The sequence below is a fragment of the Phaenicophaeus curvirostris genome, chromosome 7, assembly GCF_032191515.1.
Source record: "Phaenicophaeus curvirostris isolate KB17595 chromosome 7, BPBGC_Pcur_1.0, whole genome shotgun sequence".
NCBI lineage: Eukaryota > Metazoa > Chordata > Aves > Cuculiformes > Cuculidae > Phaenicophaeus > Phaenicophaeus curvirostris.
This window is the reverse complement of record NC_091398.1, coordinates 35,852,479-35,868,867: the sequence shown is the minus strand read 5'-3', so window position 1 is coordinate 35,868,867 and position 16,389 is coordinate 35,852,479. Positions and strand designations below refer to the sequence as shown.

The window sequence follows — 16,389 nt, the reverse complement described above, 5'->3', positions numbered from 1 at the left end:
ACAATATTTCTCTAATCATTGCAGCACAAAATATGCCAGAACTGTTCGAAATCCAAGTCCTAATAATGACTGTTGTTTGCACACAATTAATTCAACATACCAGAAGCAATTTTCTCACTCTCTTTAGCATTTTATTTGCTTATAAATACAGGTCAATACCACAAGATGGCACTTTCTTACTTGCAACACACACTATTATGAACACTTACCCTCTTCAAATCCCAGATGTTTACAACATGTAACTTCTCAGCAGTTTTGAAACATTTAAAAAAGCAAGACCTTCTACAAACTGCATTTGTGTTTGATGTATATTAAATGAGGTCAGGTAATTAAATTCAAAATAAGAATTTATAAATATTTCAGATAAGAAAATTTAAATACAAAAGCAGAGTTTGTATTAATTAAACTGAATAACAATTTAAACTGGCCATAATGTATCTACATGGTTTAATTTAATTTATAATATTTTAAAACCATCAAATCCTCTAGCCATTCATCAAAACACCTATCTACTCAACTCTTTATAAAATATTCTTGGCTAAGAAACCACCTATGCTTTTTCATAACAATCATTATTCTGTCCTGTAGGTGGAAATGAATCGAAATCATATTCCAGACTAGAAAACAGGATAAGAAAGAAGAAACTTTAAAAAACCTGATAATTTCAGACACTTCAACTCATTCTTACTTGCGTTGCCCAAAATACATGATCCAGTTTTAAAGTCTTTGAACGAAATGTAAACACTAGAAAACTCATTGTTGAAATATGTGAAGAATAAAGAACCCTGCACTAATATAGTGCATAATGATGCTGTGTCAAACTTGTCATTTACAGTAAATGTCACATTTTCCTCAGGATTGTCATGCCTTTTTTTTTAACTAATTCTTTTTGATGTCTGTAGATTCTCTTTATTTTTTTAATTCCCATTGCTCAACAGGAAGAGATGTATTTTCTGGTCCCTTCAGAAAACTTTCACAAGATCCAAGTTGTTGACTCAATTGTTTGGTTTTTTTAATAAAGAGGTGGCAAAAATTTAAGCTTGCAATAACTTCTGTCCTGCCTGGTATATTATACATGAGAAGATTCCTCAAAAAATTGAGAAGTCAGAGAGTTTCAAAAAAGAAAGCAATTAAGGCAGTCGATGTCTACATTTGGATTTCTTTTCTATGTTACATATCTACGTCTCCATCATAGGCTAAGGTTAGAGGCTTCTGCTGCGGAGGAGTGCTTTGATGCTGCTTTGTGTTTTTGCTGCAAGAGAAAGAAAAAATATTTCAGGAGATAAAATTATAAGCTGTAATAAACTCAGAAATGTCATAAAACCCCAAACTTAACAAAACCCCCGACTTCCCCTGCTGGCTATTTCATTTTGCAACTAGGTGACACTGTAGTACAGCGACTGCTTCCAAGAAAAAACACATGGACCTGCTTGAGTGCCACTGTGTGTGTGGCACAGACACAGCCTGCCGAAAATGGGCAGCCAACTGTGCTCTTCTTCTGGAGAGGAAATAAAACATATTTGTCTCCCGTGTCACTTCACAGCTGACAAACCAACAAACACCTCACAGAAAAACGGAAATATGAATTGTCTAGGAGCAGGATATTCTCATTTTTTCTTTAGCACAGTATTGAAGCAACAATAATTATTATTGAGAAATACACTTTTTTACCAGCCTTTGTATGATGGAAAACTATGTAATGTTATTTAAAAAATCCTTTGTATGCTTTGCTGCGAAGGCACAAAGAAGTGGTAGCTACATGTCTTGGAAAATAACAAAGCTGCAGCTCCTAAGGAGCATCCAACTGCTGTTATTTCAGCTTTTAATTGAAGACAAGAACTGAAAGGAAGAATAAGAGAGTGAAGAATAAAATGGTTTTGGATGAAAGAGGGCAATGATGGTGTCAGGTCACAGTTGTGACTCTCTGGTTGCCTGCCCCGATCTGACAGGGCTTGGGGCAGCCACACTGCAAACAAGTATAAAGCCTGGGCCATCTCTGTGGTCCTCAGGGACAACTGTTGGCACTGCAGGACACACGGACACTGCTCCCTTCATATCCTCCAAGACATATCAACGGCAGCACCTTTCCTAGAGCACTAGCTCTATCAAACCAGTACTACCACCTCTGCCCAGAGTGGCTGCTGGAGGAGGGCAGGCATCTCCCTCACCAGTAAAACCCAGAACCAGTGACACACTGGTGTAGACGAGAGCTTTGTTACACCTCATACCCTACTTTGAACAGTGGTTGGTAAAAGCAGCTTTAGACATAGAATGTGTTTCCACCTGATGTATTCACTATTTAGGGATTTCCTGAGCTGAAGTGCACATCCAGAAAACTACAATTAACACCAAGAGACCCAGAACTGTTATGCCATCTCCGAATCCATTTATCTTCCTGACATGCACAGTCCCTGGCAGCAGTCGGCTCACAAGGCAATAACACACTGCGTGAAAAATAAAATCTTTTGTTTATTTTAAATGATCATTTCACTGGATGCCTCCTACTTCTTATATAGTAGGAAATAAAAAATTCCCTAGCGTCCTTTTCTACTCCATTCATGATTTCATAGATCTCTATTGTATTCCCATACCAAATACAATTTTCCATCTGAATGCCCCCATTCTATTTAGTCTTTCCTTGAGCAGAAGCCAGCTCCTCAGTCCAATCAGCCTCCTTGCCTTTTTTTCAGTTTACTTTATCTTTTTTTTAAAGAATACAATAAAAAGCCCTTTATGTAGGGATTAGTGCCAGTATAAGTCTGAATAAATATAAGGGCCTATTGATAACCCAAACCAATTCTTTCTCTGGATGGCCACCGTTCACCGTTCTTCTTACATCCATCAACATTTACACTTCGGAGAGTTCAAAATTGCTCTGAGGTAGTGGCCAAATGAAGGCAGTTAAGAAATGTTAGATCTATCCTTTCCAGAAGCCTTAAGGATTAAACCTCTGCAACACAGAGCATCGTGATATATTTTGGACTGTTTAATTAAAAGGCAATTAGCTTTTATTTAAGGACACAATATATGCCATACTCACCACATCAGGTAGGATGTTAAAATCAGGAAAACTACAATGAGGAATCCGCCAACTGATACTCCATATACCCACATCTTCAGTTTGCCGTCTGTTCGAATAAAAAGGACAGAGGGAGAAAAGGAGAGGATAAAAAAACTTTATTCTAAAGCACAAATTCTTAAGAGGTTAAGCAAGGAGAATGCACGCAAGCAAAACCAGTTACATCATCGAGGGGAAACACAGCACAGAGTGACTGGGAATTATCCATAAGCCCCACATTTTTTATAGAAAAAAAAGAATCCTGTAAAAATCAACCATTTTAAAGAGGAAATCTCCACTTTGGTAAGGAGTGTAGATTTTCCTCAATGAAAACTGAAAATATACTCTTCATCTCAGTTTTCCAAAGCAGCATTATTTCATAACATTCCCTCCGGCTGAGCTCCTGCAGTTCATTACGGGCAGCCCAGGCTTATGGTGCAGCACAAGAAATAGAACCTGGCCCAGCTCCTGCCTGTGGAAAGGAGTAGGGGTACGAGGTAATTGCAGTGCAATTGCTCAGGAGCCCCAGTGGCTGCTCTGGCAAAGGCAGTTCAACGTTGAACTGACCCAGGCAGACACTCAAGTAACACCTGATACGTTTAGCCTAAAGAAAGGAGGACTGAGAAGGGATAGGATTGTTCTCTGTAAATACCAGGGGGGTCAACTGGGGTAAACACCAGCAGGCAGACGTGAACAAGCTACTTAGAGCTGGAAATGCTCGGGCAACAAAAGGGAATAAATTCGGCTTAGAATAAAAACAAGAATACTTTTTGTAATAGTAAGAGGGATAAAGTTGTGCAACAGCTTTTTAGTCAGGCCACAGGAGCAGGAGACATAACTGGCTCTAAGACAATGTAAGGCGCTTGAGAAGGGTCTTTGGGTTGCAATGCCGAGGGACTCACCCTGCAACCCTTGCAGGAAGCCCCTCCATACACATGTGACCTTGAGTGTGTTGAAATGTTCCCTTCTGAGAGAAAGTCTTAAAACACGTTATTTGGACAGGTGCCTAATTACAAGCTTTGCATTAATAATAGTTTTTAAAAGATCAGTGTTTCTCGTTCTCGCTCTGTTCTGACTGTACAGCTTTCCTTGTGGTATTTTTTCCATGCAGCAGTAGTCTGAGCTGATTCACATCAACAGAGCTGTTAATACACGCTGGAGGCAGGAATATGAACCTGTGCTGTGCCCACAGACATAGTTTGACAGAGGCCATTTCAAACTCAGTCATGCGAGTGGGGAGTTACTTCACAGGACAAGCGTTGAGCCTGTTTTACATTTTATGTTTGAATGATGAATTTTTTTCAGAGGGAAAAATATTTAATCAGATCTGTCTCTTTCTGGCTTTTTTTTTTTTTATTTATTTATTCCAAGCCTTGTGGAAAGACTTCTCATAGATTTTCTCTCCTCCTTGAAACTGTAACAGCCATGTGAGAAGAGCTCTGTTCATCAGATTTGGGATTGGTCTGGGTTTTTACTAAAGTCTGGGTATGAAATTTGTCACCGTCTCTACTGGAAATGGCCAAGAAACATTTAGCAGTCCTGCAAAGGGACTGTCACAGCAACAAAAAGGCAATCCACCACGTCTGCTATGAAGGCAGTATGCTCTCCATCACATAAAGGCATTGGACTATGTCATCCTACAATTTAAACGGTGCTATTTAAATTGCCTCTCAACTCAAAAAAAAAGTTTCTGTACCTGAACGCTGGCCTCCCAGAGTGTGGCAAAGAAAGGAAAAACACAGCCTGATTCAAAATCAGTTCTGTGCATTCCTGCAGAGCATTTAAAAGAACGAAAACATTAACCTCATTAAATCGTAATAAAATTTCTGTTTGGAACTGTAACCAGGAAGGGAAATGAGAAATTACCTGGAGAATGGCACGTGTACTTTTACTGAGTGATATACATCCTTAGACGTACACAAATCTCAAGGACTGTGGTACTGGAGAGCAATAAATGCCACCCATAGCGGGAGCATTCACCACACACCTGCTATCAAGAGTGCAACTGGTAGGTAACAGCGGTTTCTTAGCTCAGCTAATGGCAATTATTGCAAACCCTCAGACTAGTAAGCCTGAGCGCTTGTTTAAGGGGAGTAATTACATACATTGTCAAGAAGTTAGACCAAAGGGGAGTGATTTGAAGAGCACCAGCCTTGAGCTGGGGTCTGAAGGGCACATTCAGACTGAAGAGTTACCTGCAGGATGCCATGGAGTTAGTAATACACTTAGCACACATGGAACACATTTATTCCTTTCCCATATATTGTTTCTTTAACAATTCTGCCCTAAAATTAAATAACACCACGTTCTGTAAAATCTCCTTGGTATCTGTTTCTGTTTCCCTGAGGGAGAACTGGCTCACAGAAGCTGCACTAGGGTCAAGCCTACCAGAAGCTTTCATGGCTGCAGCCTCAAATGCTGATTTAAACAGAGGATTGTAGTGTGCACCTACACCTCTCTCCTTTTTTCTAACCCTGTAAAGGTACCAGCTGAAGAGATGACACCTAAGTAAGACAGCCTGCAGAGGGCCACAGATGCTGACAAAAAGGCAATTAACCCCAAACCTGGGACTCAAGCTGCTGGCAAACTGCATGGGCTTCTGGATGACGGGTTTGATCAAAACCCAGCCAACTTTTAAAGGCTTTGGACTAAGCTCTACTAGCTTGGAGACTGCCCACACAAAGGTTAACTACTGTATGCAAAGCAAATATGTAAATGTAACATTCAAAGGGTGATCACATATATCAGACAGAATTATGGCTCCCTGAATCCTGTAACAGAACCTTTTATTGCATGTTTCCTAAAGTCTCACGTTCACTACAAACTAATAGCAAACAAATGCAATGTTCAGATAACAGAAGACGAAGAAGATAGAATGTGAGAAGAACTAATGTGTTTCAGTAAAACTTGTTGGGCTCGACACCTTTGTCTCCCCTTTTGAAGTCCTACTTGTATTTTAGAAATTTATTTTGAATAAATTATTCTTGCAAAACAACAGTCAAAATGGTAACTGGCTATTACAGCTACAGAACCAGTCCTGTGGACCAGTCTGGGCACACTCAGTACACAGTTCCAACTGGGAAGTATTTTATGGCATGGAAGTCAAAGATTCACTTGGGATGCACTGCTTGGGCAGAGCAGCTCCCCTGCTTTTTGTGTTGTTTTTGGTTTTTTTGTGTTTTTCGGGTTGGTTTTTTTTTTTTAATTTCTTAACTTCAGTATTTAAAACTCTGAACTTTACTTTTTCTACCCTGGCTCTTTTCAAATACTTTTGAAATATGGCAAGAAATAACCAATGTTTTCTTTAATGAATTCTTAAGTACTTTCTGCTCTGAATCTTCTGAAGCGTTAGTGATCAATATCTTCCCTGGTCCAAATATATTACATCTAGAAACATCATCAGATAATAGTTCTGAGCATCCCCCCAAATCACATATGAGTATACTTCTGCAAAATATTATTGCTTTGTTCTGTCTTTGCTATCTCTCAACATAAGAGATTGTGATTACTCTGTATAGGCACAATGGAATGAGAGAGGGCATGCAAGTTAGAAACTGTGAGGCTGCTCTGCAGCTCCCAGACACAGTCTCTGATGTTACGATCTACAAAGCTTGTACCTTTCTTCTACAGAATTGTTATAAAGACAATTTATTCCATTCATACTTAAGTTTTTCACCTGGATTAAAAGGTTGAATAGACCATCCTTTGAAAATGTCACGCATTTTTGAGTTGACAGGTTTATTTTTTCCAGCAATGGTCTTAACATCAGCTTTCTTATCTTCTAAACCTGGTACCTTCATGCAGTAATCCAGGAAACCATTTGATCTCATTATTTCTGTATATCCTCGCTCACAACCGCAGACTCCTTTCTAGGTGACAAAAGGGAATTCAGTATTAAATCAAATTCCACACTCTCATAAAACAGCGCAAATTGTAGGCAAACTATGAAGAAACTCCAAGGTATATCCAACTCATGCAACTCCACCACCACCAACATAAACAAGCCAGGAACCCGTGCCTGCAAACCAATTTCAGTTCAAAAAGCCAAAATATATTTGGGGAACTGGTTGAAAACCAGTCAGCAATTACAGAGAATCCAAATAGACAAACATTTTCATCCTAGCAGGCTTAATAACAGGCATCTGTAGCCTGATCCAAACTCTTCTTGTCAAAAAGTTTTCCCATTGACCCTGCTGGGAATTAGAAGAGACAAGCAAACAATTCCACTTAAGATCCAAACTCTCCCAATGTATTTCCACCCTGGTATTTCACAGGGCTATCTGAGATGAGGCTTCCCTTCTTTTGGCCAAATATTCACCGCTTGTATCAGTCTAAGAATTTTCTTCAAGATGTTTCTTAGAAGTCTGTGATGTGCTGTATAGACGCTTCAGTATCTGGATATCTACTTTAAAACATCTTCTAAAGTTTGCTCCTCTTTGCTAATTATCCTAAAATTACAATGCCTGCCTGAGGGCCTGATACTCTTGGTTATGATCCAAACAGGCAACTGGTTTACAGTTTCTGCGATAAGAAAGTAACTCTTGGCATCACCACATCCCGCAGCTGTTGATAGTTATGATCCTGTGCTTTTTTAGACAACAGGTAAAGTCTCAAGAATTCTTGGGGCTAATAAATTCATGCTTACCCACCATTTTTATGTTCCTGTAGGCTCTGAGCACTCTTGTTACCATCCTCTCAGCCACATTCAATTGCCCATGTATTAGTTTCTAATGGTAATTCCTCAGCTGATGCTGAGAGCTGTGGAGGCTATTTTCAAAATATAAATATCTAAACCACAACTGCCCTTGGCTACTTTAAACTTTCTGTATTTATATTCACACTACTGACATGCACTTTGGGAAGCTCTTATGCTGGCGTTCAGTTCTAAATGGAGGGATATTCATAACCTCTGGGCTCACGTTTGCCCAGAGGCAAGTGATAGTGGCTCAAAGATACAGCAGGTGTTGCAGATGCTCAACATTTCAACAAAAAAGGTCACTTCCAGATTTCCTTCAGAAGATAGTATGGGGATGGTGGGATCACACGCTACAGCTTCTCTACACCCATGGGGACTTTCTGTGTCCATGAAGGAAGAGGAGAGGACATAGCCTTTTACCTCCTTTCTTACAGAAGGTTACAGGCCATTTTCTACAGCACAGTACAAGAGCGTTCAATGAAAATTAAACCAAGAGGTTCCAAATTCCCCCCACAGAACAAAACCAAAACTGTAACACCACATAAATAGTACATCATTCAGTTGTGCAGCTTCATGGTTTCCTTCCAGACTGAAATTCCCACAACCTCCTCGAGGTGGTACCATGGACACACTAAAATATTTTCCGCGTCCTGGAATGCATTTAAAACACAGAAGGTAATTGAATAAATTTAGCAGCGTTAATTTCTCAACCATATTCTGCAGCGAGCAATTACCTGTGTGCAGTAGGAGAATGGTTTTCTGCACGGCGGGCTGCAGTGCCGAACTTCTGCAGGTTTCGTCCGAAGAGCACACCCTCCTGTAAAAAAAACAGTTACTGAGTCCCTTCAAGGGTATGTTTTAAAACGTTTTTGACTTGGAACACCACAGTGGAAGAAGTGCTTGCTTGCTTATTTTATATAGTTAAATACTAGCCTATTGAGCACATTAGCATAATATCTGTAGGCATTGCATTAATTAATTTGCCTTAACAAGGCAGGGAATTATTATCATACCCATCTTGTTAATGGAGAACAGAGATATACAGATTTAAGTAATTTGCCACAGGCCACATAGGAACTTGGGGACAGAATCAGGAATTAGATGCAGATCTTCTGTGTCCTCATTAATGACTTATCTACATAAGAAGACATAATCCACATAACACCTTTGCCCATCCTCACTTGGGGAACTCTGTGCTTCTATAGGAATAAAAACACGGTAATGAGTTCTTAACTAGTCAGCAACCTTTGTATATAAAACTTTTGTTATTATCTTAAGTAGCCACTATAAATAGCACTAGATAACAACATCTGCATTTTCATTTCTACTCTCTCCTTATTCTCCCTGTGCATACTGAGAAATGCTATGGATGTGCAAGCCCTACTGCTTTTGTGAATCTCTCACGGAGCTTCTAAGTGCTGACCTTGAATTTCCCTTTTCATCCTGTGCAGGCAGAATTTGTAGGTCACAGCAACAGCAGGAATCTCACAGCTGGAGTGATTTGAGATTCCTATGTGTTAAATAGAAGTACAGAAGCTGGACTCTCTACCACATGTGTGATGTTGTCTTCTGTTCTCCACAGTTACAGGAAGGTTGCACCAATGGCTGTGCAAGCCAGCCCAGGAAGCCCTTTTAGCACACACACACCCATTTCTTCCTGTGACCAACCCCACAGTAGGGGTAACTCATTGAAATAACCTCATGTAATCACACACGTGAAGTTGACATGACAGCAAGGCTGGTGAGCTCCCACGTGCCTTTCCTACAAACAAATCTGTACTGAAATTCTGGAGGAATTAGGAAGGCTGTCCAACTGTCCTTTGAGCAACTCATGCAGAAGAAAAACATGGATGGGGGCTTTTAATTCATAATCATGCAAAGCAACTTGTGGATATACCTGTGACATTCATTCCATCTGAGCGCTGACACCACACTGTGCGCACATTATCTCGCCAAAGGCTGGTTTGCCACAGGTAGTCATAACACTTCCCTCCTGCAACATCAATTCCAGTTAGTCTTGACCTTGCAATAAAACCAGAAAAAACTCCTAAACAGAAGGAAACTGCACTTTGGTCACACTACCTGAGCAAGGCCGTGTTTCCATCTCTTGTCCAGAGCAGCTCTTCTGGTTTTCAGCAGACTGAATGATAACTGCCCTGGATCGAGACTGGCGCCCCATTGTCTCGAAGCTCCTCCCGTTGATGCAGGTGAGCTCACAGGAGCTCCACTCTGACCAGTCTGTCAGGTGGCAGTCACCTGCATGTTGAAAGAATAAATCACAGGTTTTCAAAAGGAATCAGCACTAAAGGAAAAGGGCAATCTAAGCATACAATAGCTTTAATAGTGAAATACGCCCAGTTTCTCACTCAGTTTTATGCATTATTCAGATTTTCTGCTTCACAGAGAATCTCATTTTCTCAAAAAAAAAAAAAAAAAGTCTTTTTCAGGTGATCTGGAAACAGCAGACTGCGCATTTACCTGATCTGCTGAAGTACACACTCTTACTACGGTGGCTGACAGTACTCAGAGCTATGGTAGCATCTCCATCTCAGACAGCTATCACAAACAGAAAGGCACTGAGGCTTCCCAGAGACTTTACCTGGGCAAGGCACAGAGCATGGTAACTGCAGCACACTCTCTTTCAAGGGCAGCTCACCACATAACATATTTTCCACTGGTCTGGATGTAGCAGAAACAGATGCATCGTGCACTACACATGTGAGGTTACGGACTTGCAATCCATCTCCACAATGTCCACCCTTTGAAATAACAGAAGGGAACAAAGACACACATCACTGATGTTAGCAGATGACAGAAGAAATACAGTTCATTCCACCTAAAAAGACTTCAAAGATACAAATCTGGACTGCAATAGTATCCTCTATTATGGGAAGACAGATGGAGATCTCCTCTGTACAAACCTCTACAGGAGCTGAGAGGCAGTGTTACAGAGAAGCGCGTGTAGTAACCACGGCAGGAAAAGAGGTGGGTACCATACAAGATGAATACTGTCTTTGGGGTCAGTTCTTCATGTCTTTTACATGAAAATAGATTTTTTTCCTTTCTCTAAAAAGGCCAAAAGCAGAGCCTGCACAGAAGGGATGGACATTTCCATTCACCTCCTTTGACAACACAGCCCAACAGGAGCACTTACATGGTTTAAACCCAGCAACAGCAAAAAACCTTCAGCACTCTTTACTTAGACTGAAAGGGTCATTGCACACTAGGCTGTTTGTGTAATTTCTTAAAGGGAGATATCGGTTCTGGAGTAGGCAGAGAACACTAACTCACGTCACATACTTTACTAAAACTTCACCTGAAGTCAGGCATCATCTGCTAGCACTGAATCCCATTAGAAGAAGCTCCATTTGAGCCACCTCATGCTCATCAGCCCAGTTCCAAACTGTGTAGCTCTACACCAAACTACTTGCTGAAGAATACTTTCCTTACCAGACCAGCAACAGCATTTGGCTAAAGCGATGACCAAGGGCCAAGGATACGATAAGAACTGAAAAACTGAGGCTATTTCTAAGGCCTGGACTACTTCCATTCTCAGCTGAAAACAGAGCTGCAATGATGTGCAAACCTTAAACCTGCCTGACGCTTTATGAAGTTTTGTGGATGTGGTACTTCACAAAATTCAGTAAGTAAGACTCAAGAGGAACACTGTTTTTATCTAACCAAGGGAAATACTCCTTTGGCTCACTTGGCAGTGGTTTCTTTTAAAATAATGGACTACATTTGCAGAGCAGAAAGGCTCCTACCAAGTGCATTCATTCAGTGTTGTGTTTGCAGCAGGAATCTCATAGATGGCTCTTTTGCACACACCTGGTAGCTTTTTCATTCTCTCCATCCCTGCTGTTGCAGACCCACAATGAAATAGAAACAAGAGCATAACTAGCTGGATTTAAAGGAGTTGCTGATCAAAAGCATCTTAGAGAAGTATTAATGTAGATTTACTATATGCAGCCTCATTTCAAGATTTTAACACCATGTTTCAGTTTGGTCAGTACGCAACTTACTGTTCTAAATTACATTTTACTGCTGAAACCTCTGTTGTGGTCTGAGATTAATGGTGTGTGAATAACTCAGGCAGCTGTCATTTGGGTTAAAGCTCCTAGAGATGGCTGGTGGAAAGAGAAGACAAAGTGGAGAAAATTCTTGAGGGAAATGGGCACTAATCAAAATGCAGGGCATTTTCAGAACCAAGTGGCTCAGTGAATGACTAAATGTACTGGAAAGGGCAAAACCAATTTTTTTTAAAAAATACTTATTCTTGTATAAAAATATGTAAGTATTTATATATGTATATCAATATAGAAATAGTTTTACAAATACTGAGATACAGATATAAACAATAGGTGAAAACAATACTTTTTTTTTTGTATAACATACTCCACTATAAAAGTCCACATGCAATATTCTTCATTCTTCTACCATGCAATACTGGAAATACATTCCCATTTGCCAATATTTAGAATAAAAAATAAATAGAACCTGCAGACTCTCAAACAATTCCAAAGATAAAGGTTCATTTTTAAAAGGGGGCTTCCATTTGCTTGCTTTCTTTCAAGACCAGCAATGTGTTTTTACAATCAATTGAATACACTTAAAAAGACAAAATGTCATCCTGTCACTTATAGAAGGAGACATTTTTTGGTATATTTGGTAAGGTCATAAGCAATGCAGGACCACTGCATTAACTTCCTTATCATTTTGAAAATTATACATTTGAAGATCTAATTAATAGATGTGGAATCAGTGGAAGTTTGCTGCAGTAATGGCACAGTGAGGATGCAGGGAATAGCTGAAATCAGAGAAGAACCACCAAGGAGATGATCGCATATTCAAAACTCTGGAGATCAAAACTGTATTGTAAATGATCTTCCTTGGACAATGCGATCATCTGAGGTTTGCCTAGCACCAAGATTTGCCTCTCAAGTCACAAGCTCCTGACAGACGCAGGGATTTGACTCCCAGAGGGGATTCCCCCTATCTGGCTGACCCTATGGAGGATGCAGGATCTATGCTGGGTTCCCTAAATACAGCCTGGAAGTATGGGCCCCTCTATGAACACCTGTATAGACCCTCTGCCTCTCATCCACCACGCCCCAACCAACCACCAGTAAAACAAGGAGAAGGTTTACACCAGGACTGTGTTTTGACAGGCAGGTATCTTTTGAATCAATCAACAAGCTAACACAAGGCAGCATCTGCACAAACCTCTCACTTCACCCTCTGATGCTTTCCACATATAACACACTAATCAGACAAGAGATAACAGCCCTAATGAGATGCTTTGCCCAGACGTGCCTTTAAGCAAAGTCTTCCCTTTTCAGCTTTTACTGGGGTTCATGTGTGTTCACAATAATTTTATGTAAAGAGTTGATTGGGCAATGTTTTCACAGCCCAATGAGCATTTAATCAGGTACAAGTTTTCTTTAATGAGGAAGCGTTGAGTGATCACATTTAGGGGACTGCTTATAAAACACTCTAGTGAGGAAAGGGATCTTAGTCTTCTTAGGACTGTTAGGCAGCTAGTGCTTGATAGCATCTAGCTACTTCTCTTATATTCCTTTAATGGAAAAATTATGAACCGTGTCAGTCACTGCTAAATTTTTTTTTTCCCCCCCACTAATCAAGGTAAAACACTTCGGCTCTGGTAGGAAAATGATTAATGTAACGTAACCCTTTAAGATTAGGTGTACTGACTGTTTTCCAAGTTCTGCATTCCTCTGAACGCAGCAGAAATGCCCCAGGCCTTCCGGAGGTGTGCCTGTGACGTGTGTAATTACCCAGAGAGCAATGCACTGATTTCTGTACTGTGAAAATCAGCAATATTGAACACTCAGTGGGCTCTATTCCTAAACATGCAGACAGATCTAATTATTCACATGAAGTCAACTTAGCATAAAGTAGTCCTTCTACACTTAAGAAATGCAGTCTCAGTTATCTTGAGACAAGGAAGAAATATTTTAGCCTTATAATTAATTGTCCTGTTTATATTATTGCAGGATGACACTTCGACAATAAGCATTTTGGTCTTACCATGGGATGCATCTACCTTATTTAACAAAGCATCCTTGAAAACAGGGCTCCTGAAAGCTTTCTTTAGAAAGTAAGCTTAAGCTTCTTTTCCAGTAAAGCACAGAAATAAATCACCCTGTATTTATGAAGTACATTTAATTCCTAAGCACCTCATTAAAGAGAACTGAACACGAATAAAATGGCTCCTCTCCAAAACAAAGCAAAGGGCAGAGAATCTACATCACAGTAATTTACGGAGAGAGGTAGGCTCTATCTCACTGAAAGCGCTGGATGGTATCTGGGTTATGGAAGGCTGTGATTACCTGCTCTTAGCTGAAATTTAGTTGGATTCTGGATGCGCTCACTTTTAATCTGCACAATGTGTTATTTACCCAGAGTATGCCAGGGTGTTAATTTAGCTTCCCTACTAATTCTTTTATCAGCTATGTTGGCTTCTATGGTTGAAGGTCTGTTCTTTAACGCTTAACGGAATTTGCTTACCTTAGCTGGACAGAATATCAGCTGATGTTATAATTTTGTTACATTTATGCTATACATAAACAGATACTGAGTGCAGTACATACAAGGACCATATTCACATCCCTAGTTGCAATTATTTGTTCATTATATGAAATACAAATGCATTTCTGTTTCTCTGATCTTGGACTGTCCAAAGGCTGTGACACACCAGATTTCAGCTGTGAAAACCTGGGAAAATTCTGGGTATCTATTCTTCCATCTGCAGTATTCACTACACGTCCATCTACTGCATCGAGAAAACATATAGGTATTCAACATTCGCAGCATGGTAGAGGGCAGAGCAGGAAACAGAAGGGTTGTATCTTGATGTCTATTATTGGCTTCAGGTTCCTACATGGTATAATGTGGAGAAGCAGCCACAGATCCTCTGGGACCACACAGGGCTTTCTTCCTCCCCAGCCACACTTCTCCCACTACTCTCTCAGCACAGGCAGCAGCCTGAGCGGACTTCGCTCTGCCCAAGAAACCTTATTGTGAAAGATTCACTTCTGCTTAACCTGGGTTACCAACTAATATGTTCTAATACTGGAAATGTGATCTAATAGGTAAGGAGAAAAGAAAAAGTCAATTCAAGCCTGATGTAAGTCACTGGCTGTTTAAAAGGATGGTCATTGCTGAGCAGAGGTGCTGAGCATAAGCACAGCACACTGCATTGGAATCCAGCTATTTTTAGATCATTAAAAAGATAGTCAAGCTAAGGAGAAAGTAGATGCCAGAACTTCATAAAATAACTCACACTACTGTACCGGAGACATCGTGGGGAAAGACCTGCTATACAATACTTTTAAAAAAAACAAGAGGAGGGGGGGAAGGAAAGAAAAAGATTAAAGAAAAAAAAGATTAAAGATTGAGAAAAAGATTAAAGCTAAGCTCTCTTGAAATTTAGTGTATCTATTTTCCTGTTAGCATTATTTTATATAATTAAATTATAGGTCACCATGACTATGCCCACTCATGCACATTTACTCCATAAATCTCCTTTAATATCTCTATAAGCTCATAGTACTTGAAGCCATATTGCTATAAATTGCTGCTGATGGCTGGAAGATGAGGTGCAGGTTTACCACTCCTGAACTTCCCCTGCTTTCCTAGAGATCGTACCAGCACCTCCAATGGCCACAGAGACACCTCCGACCCGCCAGCAGTGGCCTCAATCAATTCTGCCATATAACAATGATTTCTGTTTTTCAACCCAGCCGCAGGGGCCCCAAGGAGCCCTCGGGGAGGGCCGGAGAAAGCCGTACCTGGACTCTGCAGGGAGACCACGGACCCAGCAGCCAGCTATAGCAGGGCTTCACCGGGCAGCTCCTGTGCTGGGTGAGCTGCTCCGGGCACGGCCGGCCCTCACCCACTGCCCGCAGGAGCACCGAGCGCACACGCACCATCTGACCTAGGCGAGGGGAGAAGACATGACATGGTGACGGAGAAGCAAAGAGAGAGAGAGAAAGAAAGAGAGAGAGAGAGAAAGAGAGAGAGAAAGAGAGAGAGAAAGAGAGAGAGAAAGAGAGAGAGAAAGAAAGGAAAAAGAGAGAGAAAGAAAGGAAAAAAGAGAGAGAAAGAAAGAGAGAGAGAGAGAAAGAGAGAGAGAAAGAGAGAGAGAAAGAGAGAGAGAAAGAGAGAGAGAAAGAGAGAGAGAAAGAGAGAGAGAAAGAGAGAGAGAAAGAAAGGAAAAAAAGAGAGAGAAAGAAAGAGAGAGAGAGAGAAAGAGAGAGAGAAAGAGAGAGAGAGAAAGAGAGAAAGAGAGAAAGAAAGAGAGAAAGAAAGAGAGAAAGAAAGGAAAAAAGAGAGAGAAAGAAAGAGAAAGAGAGAAAGAAAAAGAGAAAGAGAGAAAGAAAGAGAGAAAGAGAGAAAGAGAGAAAGAGAGAAAGAGAGAAAGAGAGAAAGAGAGAGAGAAAGAAAAAGAAAGAAAAAGAAAGAAAGAAAGAAAGAAAGAAAGAAAGAAAGAAAGAAAGAAAGAAAGAAAGAAAGAAAGAAAGAAAGAAAGAAAGAAAGAAAGAAAGAAGGAAAAGAAGGAAAAGAAGGAAAAGAAGGAAAAGAAGGAAAAGAAGGAAAAGAAGGAAAGAAAAGA

The 16,389-nt window shown here is 40.3% G+C and overlaps 1 protein-coding gene across 2 annotated transcripts in view; it reads right to left on the bottom strand.

The window, feature by feature from the left end:
* Nucleotides 1-125: 125 nt before the first annotated feature.
* Nucleotides 126-16,389, bottom strand: part of THSD7B (thrombospondin type 1 domain containing 7B) — a 329,828-nt gene continuing 313,564 nt past the window's right edge. For both annotated transcript variants that reach the window (XM_069861551.1, XM_069861552.1), the window contains exons 22-29: nt 15,566-15,711; nt 10,354-10,513; nt 9,837-10,010; nt 9,652-9,747; nt 8,489-8,571; nt 6,735-6,927; nt 3,041-3,128; nt 126-1,252 (exon numbers count right to left, since the gene is read on the bottom strand). In XM_069861551.1, the coding sequence (XP_069717652.1) occupies nt 1,171-1,252; nt 3,041-3,128; nt 6,735-6,927; nt 8,489-8,571; nt 9,652-9,747; nt 9,837-10,010; nt 10,354-10,513; nt 15,566-15,711 (1,022 nt within the window). In that variant the 3' untranslated portion in view covers nt 126-1,170. The remainder of the gene's footprint in view (nt 1,253-3,040; nt 3,129-6,734; nt 6,928-8,488; nt 8,572-9,651; nt 9,748-9,836; nt 10,011-10,353; nt 10,514-15,565; nt 15,712-16,389) is intronic.